This window comes from Nuphar pumila, chromosome 13 (genome assembly GCF_984573655.1).
Source record: "Nuphar pumila chromosome 13, dmNupPumi1.hap1.1, whole genome shotgun sequence".
NCBI lineage: Eukaryota > Viridiplantae > Streptophyta > Magnoliopsida > Nymphaeales > Nymphaeaceae > Nuphar > Nuphar pumila.
Genome location: NC_143261.1, coordinates 14139957 through 14153300, shown reverse-complemented (window position 1 = coordinate 14153300; position 13344 = coordinate 14139957). Strand labels below are relative to the sequence as shown.

At 40.0% G+C, this 13344-nt stretch overlaps 1 protein-coding gene across 2 annotated transcripts; it reads left to right on the top strand.

The window, feature by feature from the left end:
• Nucleotides 1-201: 201 nt before the first annotated feature.
• LOC149817845 (thiosulfate sulfurtransferase 18-like) lies at nt 202-9951 on the top strand. Of its 2 annotated transcripts, XM_089985443.1 has the most exons (7): nt 202-334; nt 1054-1206; nt 2088-2165; nt 2515-2588; nt 2705-2775; nt 2884-2937; nt 9595-9951. In XM_089985443.1, exons 1-7 carry the CDS (start codon nt 318-320, stop codon nt 9682-9684), a joined length of 537 nt encoding a protein of 178 aa, XP_089841569.1. In that variant the 5' UTR covers nt 202-317; the 3' UTR covers nt 9685-9951. The 2 variants fall into 2 exon arrangements, with proteins under 2 accessions (XP_089841569.1, XP_089841570.1); XM_089985444.1 differs by lacking the exon at nt 2884-2937.
• Nucleotides 9952-13344: the final 3393 nt, after the last annotated feature.

Sequence of the window (13344 nt, the reverse complement as noted above, 5' to 3'; positions counted from 1 at the left end):
CAAGTCTTCGACTCACCGAAAGTCAAATTGAGTGAATATGGAATCACGGGTGTGACAGTTTTTTTAGTCAATTTAAAAGGCTTCCAAATTCATACGCCAGTTTTTCATAATTTTTTATTTATTTAAAAACTTGTTGCGTGCGCTCTCCTCTGATACGTGGCCATTAAATTCCCGTGGACTGAACCACACAAGTCTGCATCCAACGGGCTCTCTGTCTCTCCCTTTCCCTCGGAAACTCCCTCATCGTTTTTCCCACCTCCCTGTTTCCCAAAACAAACAAGGGGCGCCAAACAGCGATTTTCTACTAAACAGACCTCATGGCCACCATGCAATGGTAAGTGCTTCTCTTATTTCGGTGCAGTGTACTTTTTTTTTATAGGCAAGCTGGGGTTAGGCAGATGCCGCCACCCGTTATACAAAGTACCATTGGGATTTGAACTTGCAACGTTCAATCACAAGGTGATGGAACTAACAGATCTGATGATCGTTCAGGCCCAAGGGGTTTGGCGTAGTGGGGTTGGGGCTTAGACCGTTGGATGGGCTGTCTAGGTTCAAATCCCATGGACGTTACCCTCTTGCATAAGCCGAAGCTTAGCGGCTTTCTGGGGTTGAGGGATAAGCCCTCCAACATGAACAGAGACCCAGATAGGTTAGGTCTCTGCGCCTGGGGCGGTTTCTCCTACTTAAAAAAACAAGATCTGATAATCGGTGCAGTGTACTTGATAAAATACTCGACGCCAAAAACTTTCTGCCCCAAGCAGAGAATCATTGCACGCAGAGATTTTCGGTGTTTTTATTGGTCGAGTACTTTGTTTAAGAATTTGAGTACTGGATTTGCCTTCGGGCCGCCGCCTCAGCGACTACGATCTCTTTTTGTTTTTTGACAAAGCTTCTCATCGAAGCGGGTGATCATCGGGTGGGATTACCGAGCCCACACCCCCACTTCGCTTCTTTTTTTCATTTTCTGTTATTTTAACGATTCTTATCTTTCGATATGTTTTGGGTTGCCTTCTTTTCTCTCTCTTTCTAACAACTCCTTAATTTGATATCCAGCAAAGAAGCAACCACCGCCGTGGACGCCGATGCAGCAAAGAATCTTCCAGCCCTAACAGTTCCCTTGATCTCCAGCAAAGAAGCGCCCTTCACTGTCAACGGCCATGCATCAAAGGATCTAACAGCATCGGGGAACTGCTTCCTTGATGTCAGGTTGTCCTCCTATCTTGTTTATGTTTTCATCTTTCTCTCTAACATATTTGTTTTTTTCATCTATTATTAATTTGAGGGAGAATTCTGATCTTACATATCAAAATCCTACAAACTAAATGCAAACTGAATTTTTGAAGGGTTTTTTCTAACTTTTTGAAAAAACTGACCATATAGATGTGTTCAATATGCTTGATCGTATTTTCCTTAGGACTTAAAAGTCAACAGACTCAAATTTGTGATTATTCAAGCTTCGAAAAAACTTTTTTTGTCAAAAAAAGTGAAAAACAAAATTCAAGTGTTTATAGATCATGGCGAACACATCTGCAAAGTTGGATTTGGAAAAGAAATGTTGGAAATGCCTATTTCTTACAATTTGTACCTTTGGTAGTTTGTATAATCTCTCTCTCTCTCTCTCTCTCTCTCTCTCTCTCTCTCTCTCTCTCTCTCTCTATATATATATATATATATATATATATATATATATATATATATATATATATATATATGGATCATGTGATTATAGCATATATGTATGTTTTTTAAGACTTTTAAAAGTCAACTGCTCACAATGTATAAAAAAAAAAATCATATTTTTATGTTAAAAACATGATGCAATGCATGATTCCTATCAAATAAACTATGTTGAGTGCATCCATAACCATAAGGTTTAATTGAGAAGATACAACCTACAACCATGATTTACAGTATGTGGGAGTAGGTACACCGGAGCACCGTACCATTATTCATATATACAGAGAGATTATGCAAACTACCAATATATATATATATATATATATATATATATATATATATATATATATATATATATATATATATATAAAATTCTCTTTTCTCTTCCTAACAGTAATTTTAATCTCCAGCAAACAAGCAATTGTTACTGTAAACTCCCATGCAGCAAAGGAATTACTGGCTTCTGGGCATCGCTTCCTTGATGTCAGGTTTGTTCTTATCTTCTTTATATATACCTCTATCTTCATCTCTGACCATGTTTCCACTTTTTTTTTCTCTTTGAGAGAAGAAGTCTACTCAAAGTACCTCCTCATATAAATTGATTGCACAGGAAATAAGAGAAAAAGAAAAGGAAAAAAAAGTATAATACTACCACAGTTATGCTAATAAATCAAACTTCAATGTATTTTGTTAATTTTTTTCTGAATAAAAGAATAACTCATGGGACTCTGGTTAACCTGATTTTAACCAAACAAGTTTGTGGTACCGAAATGCTTATTTATTTCTCTGAATAGTTCTGAAATTTTAAGGGGTGACTTTATGTTGGTGTTGGTGTAGGACGAAAGAAGAGTTTACCAAGGGACACGTTGAGAACGCTGTAAATGTTCCCTACTTGTTCTTCACAACTCAAGGTATTAAAATTAGCTCCTTCACTGGCATCCCTTCCCTCCCTTTGTTATAAAGAAATTTGCAGAGTTCCCATGCATTTGTTTTTCTTCGCATTTACTAGCTTTTAATGTTTTTCCAGGTAGAGAGAAAAACCCTCGATTTTTAGAGGAGGTTTCAGCCATTTACAGTAAGAACGATCATATTGTTGTGGTAATTTTCTTTGAGAAATTACTTTATTATTATTATTATTATTATTATTATTATTATTATTATTGATTCTCATAAGATCCTGACCAAGAACCTTTTGATGTGATAAAGAGCTGCCAAACTGGCCAAAGAGGATCGGGTGCATGTGTTGATCTTCTCAATGCTGTAAGTTGTCTGTGAAATTATGTGATGTTAATCCTTTTCCTTTGGGGATAATCGACGAAAGAAGAAGTCTCTCATCCAGCTCATTAGCGTATAACCACGCGTCCCCTTGCCTGCAATGCTGCAATGGAGTAAGCTCAGCTTTAAGGGTGCATACTTGTGGGTTTGGAACTCGTGACAGTCTCATGTAGCGATTTATGTGGTGCGACTGCTGCCCTTGTTATGATTTATACGAATCGCCATGTCATGAGGCAAAGTCATGTAGCGATTTCTAGACTAGCTATGTCACAATTTACATGCAACATCGGGTTACGGTTTACCTGGTGTAATTGCCGAGATTATTACGATTTGTAGACACCCATAGGAAGGAAGACACAATCGACACAGAAATTTTACGTGGTTCGGCTATACAGCCTACATCCACAGGAAGCTTACTTTGATATATTCGCTTACCAACTAAGGAGAGGTACAAGACATTTATAATACACGAGACAGAGGCAGAAAGAGAAAACTTTATAAGAGATGAGGATAACACGATAGAGATAGACGATGGCCGTTGGGAGGAGATCATCCTTCCAAAAAAAGTGTCCTAATTAGGCATATATCTTAACACTCCCCCTCAAGTTGGGGAGCTGATATCAATGAGCCCCAACTTGTTGCATATTTCTGTGAATTTGTCATTTCCCAGGGCTTTGGTAAGAATATCTGTCAGCTGCTCATTGCTTCCGACAAACGGGGTTGATATAACCTTGCTTTGAACCTTCTCTCTAACGACGTGGCAATCCACCTCAATGTGTTTAGTCCACTCGTGAAATACTAGATTTGCTTCAATGTGAATTGCTGCTTGGTTATCATATCTCATTTGTATTGGCTCTATAACTTTGACTCCTATGTCTTGGAGCAGTTGTTTTATCCACACTAACTCACATGTTGTTGATGCCATTGCTCCGTATTTTGCCTCAACACTTGAACAAGCTACTACACTTTGCTTTTTACTTCTCTATCTAACAAGATTTTTTCCAACCATAGTACAATAGCCTGTAGTAGATCTTCTGTCATTTATGTCTCCAGCCCAGTCAGCATCACTATACCCAACAATACTAAGATCATCATTTCTACTCATGAGAATTCCTTTACCAGGAGTAGACTTTAGATACCTCAGAATTCTGTGAGCAACTTCCAAATGTGGTGTTCGAGGAGAATGCATATATTGGCTAATGACATTAACGCCATATGTTATATCTGGCCGAGTAATGGTCAAATAGATGAGCTTACCGATCAATCTCTGAAAGCTTGAGATATCCTTAATGAGTTCTCCAACGTCCTGTCTTAATCTATGATTGACCTCGATGGGGGTTTCAGATGGTTTGCAACCCAACATTTTTGTTTCTTTTAAGAGATCCAACGTATACTTTTGTTGGCATATAAATATCCCTTGTTCAGAGTGTGCTACTTCAATTCCCAGAAAGTATCTTAATATCCTCAAGTCTTTAATTTTGAATTTTTTATGAAGATACTTCTTGAGCTTTGAAATTAAGGAATCATCATCACTGGTAAGAATTATGTCATCCACATAGACTAAGGCAATGGTGGTCTTGTTGTTTTATTTTGTGACAAACATTGAATGATCTGCTTCACATTTAGCAAACCCAAAGGCGACAAGAGTGTCACTAAGTTTGGCAAACCATGCTCGAGGAGATTGTTTTAGGCCATACAATGACTTTTTTAGTTTACATACCAGATTTTTACCTGAGCATTAAAGGCTCTGAGGAATTTTCATGTAAACTTCTTCAATAAGGTCGCCATGAAGAAAAACTTTTTTTATGTCAAGCTGATACGTTCTCCACTTCTTGTTTGCGGCCACGGAGAGAAGAATCCGTATAGAACTCATCTTTGCAACAGGAGCAAATATTTCATCATAGTCCACGCCTTCCACCTGGGTGTTATTTTTTCTTAGAGGTAAGTGCACGATATCCCAAGTGTTATTTTTTTCAAGAGGAGTCAATTCCTCCTTCATATCAGTTTTCCAGTTTGGATCTTTTTCAGCTTCTGAGAAGTTTTGTGGCTCACTTTGAGAATATATTTTGCTAAGAAAAGCAAAGTAGTTGTTCAAGACCTTTGAAAAATCAACATAATTTTCAATAGGATGGTCATCTAGCCTTCTTACCAGGTAGGTATAAAAGTCCTGCAAACGTGTAGGAGCTCAAGTAGTTCGAGATGACCTGCGAGGTTGCTCGATAACTTGATCATTATCTTTATTTGAGCTCCCTACACGATCTGGTCCTTCATCAACATCTCCTTGGTTATTTGATTCCAGATTGTCGACTACATGGAGAACAACATCTTTCTTCACTACATGCTTCCCCTGAATTTCATCCCCATTCTCTTTTTGAAAATAAGTCTCATTTTTTGAAGAACTGTACATCTCTACATGTGTAGATTTTTTTGTCCTTTGAGTCATAACATTTAAAACCTTTCTTAACGGTGGAGTAGCCCAAAAAAACACATTTGACAGTGTGTTTATCTAATTTGCTTCGTTGGGCTTCTTGGATATAAACGAAACACTTACACCCAAAAATTCTAAGATGAGATAAAGACATTTCCCTTCCCCAGATCAACTTCATGGGAGTTTGGTTTTCAATAACAGAGCTCGGTATCCGGTTGAGAATATATGCAACGGTGGACACAGCCTCATTCTAAAATTCTTTGGGAACATTGCTTTGAAACATGAGAGCATGAGCAACATTGAGGAGTTGTCGATTTTTCCTTTCGACAATGATGTTCTCTTGTGGTGTGCCAACGTAGGTGTTCTGAGGAAGGATACCTTCTTGAGCCATATACTCTTTAAAGGCCTCAATTATATACTCCCCACCATTATCAGATCTTAACCTTTTAACTTTGATACTGAATTGAGTTTGAACCATGGAGCAAATGCTTTTAAAACTTCACTTTTATTTTTCAGACCCCCTGTTCGGGCAGGGGGTCGACCCCCAGCCTTTTCGCCAGTGAGTCGACCACCTGCCGGAACAGCAGGGGTTCACCCCCCTGCCTGAGCAGGAAAGGCTTGACCCCCTGCCTGTTACGACAGGTGGTTAAACCCCCTGCCGGGGTCAACCCCCTGCCCAGGTCAACCCCCTATCGGAAAGGCAGGGGGTTAACACCCTTCCTTTCCAACCCCCTGCCGGAAAACGCAGGGGGTTAACCCCCTTTCGGAAACGCAGGGGGTTAACCCCCTGCCGTAAACAGGAGGGGGTTAACCCCCTGCCAGAAACGGAAAGGGGTTAACCCCCTGCATTTTCACGCAGGGGGTTAATCCCCTGCCATTTCCAGCAGGGGGTTAACCCCCGCGTTTTCGGGCAGGGGGTTAACCCCCTGTGTTTCCGGCAGGGGGGTCGACCCCCGGCCGGAACAGCAGGGGGTTAACCCCCTGACTTTCCGGCAGGGGGTCAACCCCCAGCGTTTTCGGCAGGGGGTCGACCCAGTCCCGGAAAACGGGGGGGCATCCTTTACCTTTCTCCGGGCGGCGGGGCCGGCGGACGGTGGGACCGGCGAACGGCGGGAGTGGGACCGGCGAACGGCGGGAGTGGGACCGGCGAACGGTGGGAGCAGCGAAAGAAGAAAAGGAAAAGTTGTCTGGGATTAAGGTTATTCGAAACTTAGCGACGGCTTCGTGACGGATTTAATCCGTCGCTACGCCCACGTAAATCAAATTTACGAAACCAGCGACAGACGATACGTCGTCGCCAAGTCCGTCGCTACTTAACGACGAACTAAAGTTTGTCGCAAGAGTCGTCGATAAATCATGCGGACATAACGACAAAATAGTATGTCGCAAAATCCGTTGCAAAATAGCGACGGACTGGGCGACAGACTATATTTCATCGTTGGTTTCGTATGCTTCATGGATTATAGCGACGTATATTTTTCGCTCGTTAATCCGTCGCTAACTAGCGACGGAAATATTCCGTCGCTACCGTCCGTCGCTAACAACGTGTTTTCTTGTAGTGAAAAATTCTTAAATGCTTTTAAAACTTCACTTTTATTTTTCAGAAAATAAATCCACATGGCACGAGAGTGATCATCAATAAAGGTAGTGAAATATTTAAATCCTAAGTAAGAAGTGGCAGGGGCTAGCCCCCAGACATCTGAGTGAACAAGCTCAAAATTTTTATTGCATCGACTTTCAGACATGTTAAAGGAGTTTCTTGTTTTCTTTGCATATTGACATGCATCGCAGGAAGTATTGTCACTAACTAATGATGGAAACATAATATTCAAGATTTGTCCGAGGGATGACCAAGTCTTTGATGCCATAGTCTGTGGGGGTTACTTGGTTTCTGCACATTAAAACTCATAGGGTTATTATCCTGGACATATAGTCTATTATGCTCTTATCCTCTACCAATCACCCTCTTGCTCTGGATATCCTAAAACACAACTTGATTAGCCAAAAAAAATAGCTAAGAAATTACATGACTTGGTAATTTTGCTGATAGAAATAAGATTGGCAGGGAAGTTGGACAACAAAAGCACATCTTCTTTAGCCTTTCCTTCAAAGAAGGAGGCATGATCGATCCCTTGAACCGGCACAAGCACGTCATTAGCATTGCGGACCGGATTATTGGCTCTTAGGGTAATATCATCAATCAACGTATTTTGACCAGTCATGTGATCTGTGGCTCCAGAATCAAGAATTCATTTGCTGGAGCATGACATATCATTATAGGCTATAGGAGTGCCTGGAGTTTCTTCTTTGTTTTCTTGTTGATGGTTTTGAAGTTGATATGGCCAGATTTGAATGAGTAAGCTGCTGAAGGAGCTTGGTAAGGTCATCCATATTGACGGCTAGACATCCTTCCTTTTCATTTTTTCCTCTTATGAGCTTTCCATGAATCTTTCAGCATCGATCTTTGGTGTGACCATTCTTCTTGCAGTGATTGCACTTAAACTTTGGTTTGCTCCGATTTTGATAATTGGTGCTTTTAGATTTACGACTGCACAGATTTGAGGTTGTATAAGCAATTCTATCATGGGTCTCATCTTCAGTCTTTTGTTGAGACTCCATAACAGTTTTGCAAGTTTCTTTCCTTTGAATTATAGAGCAGATGGTGTTTAATGAAAGAGACGTACTAGTCATCAAGATTTGACTACGAATGCTCTCATACTCTTGACCTAATCTAACAAGAATTTTAAAAACTTTATCTTCATCCTCTCTTTGTTTCAATGTGTTGACATCATTGGCGATGGGGTGATAATGGCTAAGTTCATCTCACATTCCTTTTAGGGTGTTCAAATAACTATGGAATGGCTTATCTCCTTTTTGGAGTTGGGCTATTTGTTGGAGTTGATAGATTCTAGCAACATTGTTTTGTTGCCCATAAAGATCTTTCAGGGCATTCCATAGTTCCATAGCAGATTTAATAAATAAATAGCCTTATGTTATGTTTCTTTCCATAAAATTCAGAAGCCAAGCCATAACTAGATGGCCGACAGATTGCCAATCATCATATGTGGCATCAGTCACATCAGGTTTGAGAGTTTTACCTGTGATGTGGTCAAGCTTTCCTTTGCCACTCAGAAAGAGAGTAACTGCCTTGGACCATGACAGATAGTTGCTTTCGTTGAGGAGAGTTGTAGTAATCTTCAAACTGGGGTTTTGCTCCTGAGTCTCGATTTTTGTTGAGCTTCTCCCATCATTGGCCATAGATGCAGAATAAGGGCTGCTAATTTGAGATTGAAGAACAACAATCAATCTGCCCAGATCGCACTCTCTGATACCATGTCACGATTTGTATGCAGTCTCATGTAGCAATTTACGCGGTGCGACTGCTGCCCTTGTTACGATTTATAGGAATTGTCATGTCACGATTTACAGGCAAAGTCATATAACGATTTCTAGACTCGCTATGTCACGATTTACATGCAACACCGGGTTACGATTTAGCTGGTGTAACTACCGAGATTGTTACAATTTGTAGACACCCACAGGAATGAAGACACAATCAACACAGAAATTTTACATGGTTCTGCTATACAGCCTACATCCACGGGAAGCTTGCTTTGATATATTCGCTTACCAACTAAGGAGAGGTACAAGACATTTATAATACATGAGACAAAGGCAGAAAAAGGAAGCTTTCTAAGAGATGTGGATAACACGATAGAGATAGACGATAGCCGTTGGGAGGAGATCATCCTTTCAAAAAAGGTGTCCTTCTAATTAGGTGTCTATCTTAATAGTGACATCCGGTCAACTTGGTGATGTTGATGAGTTGCATCTATGCTAATCAGCCTGAATCGGTCAATTCATATAGTATCGGCAGAAAATCGATACGCTACTAACCTAAATCATCTAGTTTTTAATAAATATAAAAAATGCTTAAAATTAAATTTTAATGTTATTTTAATGGTTTTAACACGTCACTACATAATATTTTTTAACCGATTCAGAATGATTCACTTGAGAATCAGTATCGGCCGATTCACCTGAATCATTGGCCACAAGATTCGATAGCCAATACCATTTTGACAACATTGGCCACTACCATATGAGTTGAGCTCTTGGGGGCGAGGATAGTTGTTATGATTATCAATTTCATTACTTATTGCCATATCTCTTTTATTGAGTATTGAAAATGTGAAAATGGGCGTGGCTTGCAGGACTTCAAAAATGTGAAGAACATGGGTGGAGGGTTTGGTGATTGGATGGATAATGGTTTTGATGTGCACATGCCCAAAGTTGGACCTTAGAAGATAAAGAAGTTGGTGCTGTTATCATTATTAATAGAATGTGTGGATTTGGCAATAAAATTTCATTTGGTCGACTTTCCATTTATTTGTAATAATTTCTACCTATTATGGATCCATTATAATTAATAAAAATAATGCCATCTCCAAGTTGCACATTGTGGGTCATGCAACTCATTTGATGGCTGCAGTTGTGTACATTTGTTCAGTGTTGTCAATATCGGTGCGTATCGGCATGAATCGGCCGACACCTATTGTATCGCCAGAAAATCAATACGATACTGACCTGAATCTGTTATTTTTTAATAAATGTAAAAAAAATAGCTTAAAATTTAAAAAATATTTAACATGTCACGTTCTGATTAATACGTAATATTTTTTAATTATTTTTTGGCCGATCCAAAATGATTCACCTGGGAATCCATATCGGCCGATTCACCTGAATCATTTGCCGAACGATACAGGTCCGATTTCGATACTGACAACAGTGCATTTTGTGGCTCGTGTTCTGTGAAATGGGGATTTATGTGTCAGAAGTTACTGGTACGGTGCGTGTGCGGAGCAGATTCAGTGTTTAGGGCAGAACACTTATAAAGTGTTCGGCCCAACCAACTGGTGCCACGTACTAGCTGTCCCCTATAAAAAAAAAAAGTGGCCCCCACGCCTGTTCCTTATGTGGATCATGCCTTGGTTCATCATATATGTGCCGGCCATGAGTTAGGGTCTCATTTTGCTAATTGCTTGGCCCATGTGCTTGGTTAAGTACTTTGTTGAGCAAAGTGAACCAACGGGTTGAGGTATTTTGCTAAGCACTTGGGCCGAATACTGGTTCTACTCATAGACACATGGGTCCAGATTCACTCATCCCCTAAGTCATCCTTATCCTCATGCCCCTCTTTGAGATTTGATTGATGTAAGATGTTTTGATAAAATCGGACTCCATAGATATGATTTAAATCATCCATTTAATAAAAATCAACAATTGAATCACTGAAATCTGAGTTGTTTGCATGATTTCTTTAGCCATATAGATCTAAACTCCAAAAGAATAATCTAACTTTTGAATGATATTTAGAATATTCTATTTAATCTTTTCGTGTGCTAAAGTTGACTCAAATAAAATGCTTTATACTTTTATAAGCTATCCTTATTTTCAGGAATTGTGAATTGTTGATTTTTCACTATCTAAAAAATGAATGGTATGATCTACTAGACATGGCAAAACCTTCTAACATATTAAATATGGCAAAACCTTCTAACATATTAAATAAGTGATGATTTACCATTTAGTGGCCAGATGCATACAAACAAGTGTGTGCATCATCATAAAGTATCATGGTACAGACCCACACCATAACTCTCTCTCTCTCTCTCTCTCTCTCTATATATATATATATATATATATATATATATATATATATATATATATATATCCGCCACTGATTGCGCAAAGATCAACAACAAAGCATTTTTTTTTTACAAAAAAAACACATTTAGCAGTGGTCGCAACCATCGCTAAATGTGGGTTTTTTGCCCAGAGCATTAGCAGTGGTTTTTTTTGTGCGCAAATCAGATGTTCAAGGTGTGTTCGATGCTTGTTTGATAGAAAAGTGGTTCACTGGTACAAGTTTTCCTATATATATATATATATATATATATATATATATATATATATATATATATATATATATATATATATATAAAGAGAGAGAGAGCTGAAAGAAACACAATCGTTACTACTCATGAAGATCAACAAAATGTTGAACCCATGAACTGCACAAGAGCAAAAGCCAAAACAAATAAAAGAAAGTAGAAGAGAAAAAGAATATCACACAGACAAAATGGGCACACGCAGGAGCCGCTAGCCCAGAGGGGGGAGCATCAGCAGGAGGAAGCGAGAGATCACTAAGATGCATACGTAGGATCACATAAATATCCACCAAGATTTTATGCACCAGATTATGAATGTTAAACGAAATTTGACGAAAATGAGCATCGTTGCGTGCCATCCAAACAAACCATCAAGAGGTAAAGCAACCACGTCTGCCAAATCAACCTCCACCTCGTGCTATGCCCAATACAAACCGGGCCCAAGATCAGATTGAGCGCAAAGGACTCCTCCTTAACAAATACTTCTGAATGCCTCCAGGTCATGTTAAAGAGTTCCACAAATATTGGGCAAGACCAGAACAAGTGAAACATAGATTCTTTCGCAGCTTGACAAAACATGCACCAACTCGGGAGCTGAAGGCCCCCACTTCTTTAAATTATTGTGGGTCTGAATCCTATCGTGTAAAATTAACCAAGCCAGGAACCGAGAATGGGAAGAAGGCCCCTTCGCCCAAAGCACACTCTTGGGCAAGCAATCAACTCCAGGGGAAGCAACGATTTATAGACTTTGGAGGTGAGGAACTCCCCGCTTGGCGCAAGCGCCCAGTGCAACCACTGACCAAAATTTCTAGAGTCCTCAAAATGGTCTCTAAAGAAGGCTAAAGCCATCAACCATGATTTATGCAAATGCGAGAACGCCAAACCCCAGGTTCCCAGGCGAACTAGGATAAAAGCAGGAGCCCCATATTTAGCAACAAGCAAACAAGCACAAGGGTTATTCGGTTGGTGTGCCAGCCAACAACAAGAATAATGCTCTGCAGTTTGGGCGCAGGAACACCTAAGCCAGCTATACGTCGAGTTTAGACCATCGAACGTCAACCAATCAAGTGACGCTTACCCTTGAGTTGACACACAGACCATAAGAAACTTGCCAGCAAGCACATCAACTGCTTCTCCACTCCCACAAGCATCACAAACATAGACATGAAAACTTCTGGAATAGTGGAAAGAACATGTCTGACTAAAGTCAGACGGCCAGTGATAGAGAGATAAGACGACTACCACAATAGTAAATTGCGCTTCACTTTTTGAAGCATCGAAGTCCATGCAGCAGAAGAGAGACACTTCACTTGTAATGTAACGCCCCGGATTTCCAAAACAAAGCTAAGTTAAAATTTTCATGAATTTCTTTTTTCTTTCTTTGCAGCGGAACTTAAAAAAACTTTTAGCAGCGGAATCAGACGATAATGAGTCGTCAGTTTTAGAAAACTCCGAGCACGTTGCATGTATGTGGCCAAGCAACTCATTGACCACCAAAGTGTTCCATTTTATCGAAAACATATGTTTATTACAACATTACTGCTTAGGAAAGCAGTGTAGGTTCAATAAAAGGAAGCAGTACAACTCTGTCTAGAGAAACCCTGGAACTCGATGCCGCCATGCTCCGCATATCGCCACGCAGGTCCAACACCTAAAATCCCCATAAAACGGGGTCAGAACCACTGAGGGTCTGGTAAGCATGCAGTCATGCATCTATTCAACTCAAGTACAATAATGACCACTCAAGGTCGCAATGCGCAATAACGACGCTCAAGCCTCCAAGACTTAGCGTATATCGCAGGAGCCTCCTCAGGGCTATGAGTTGAACATCCGCTCAAGTCTTCATGACTTAGAGCAAGCCTTTTCAGGGCTGTGATTTGAATAACCGTTTAAGTCTCCACGACTTAGCCATGACCTCTTCCGGGTCTCAAAGTGATGTCTAGCTCAAGTCTTCATACTTGGCACATCCGTATCCCACGCATCTAAGGACAACTCCTCGAGCTTGGCTTAGTC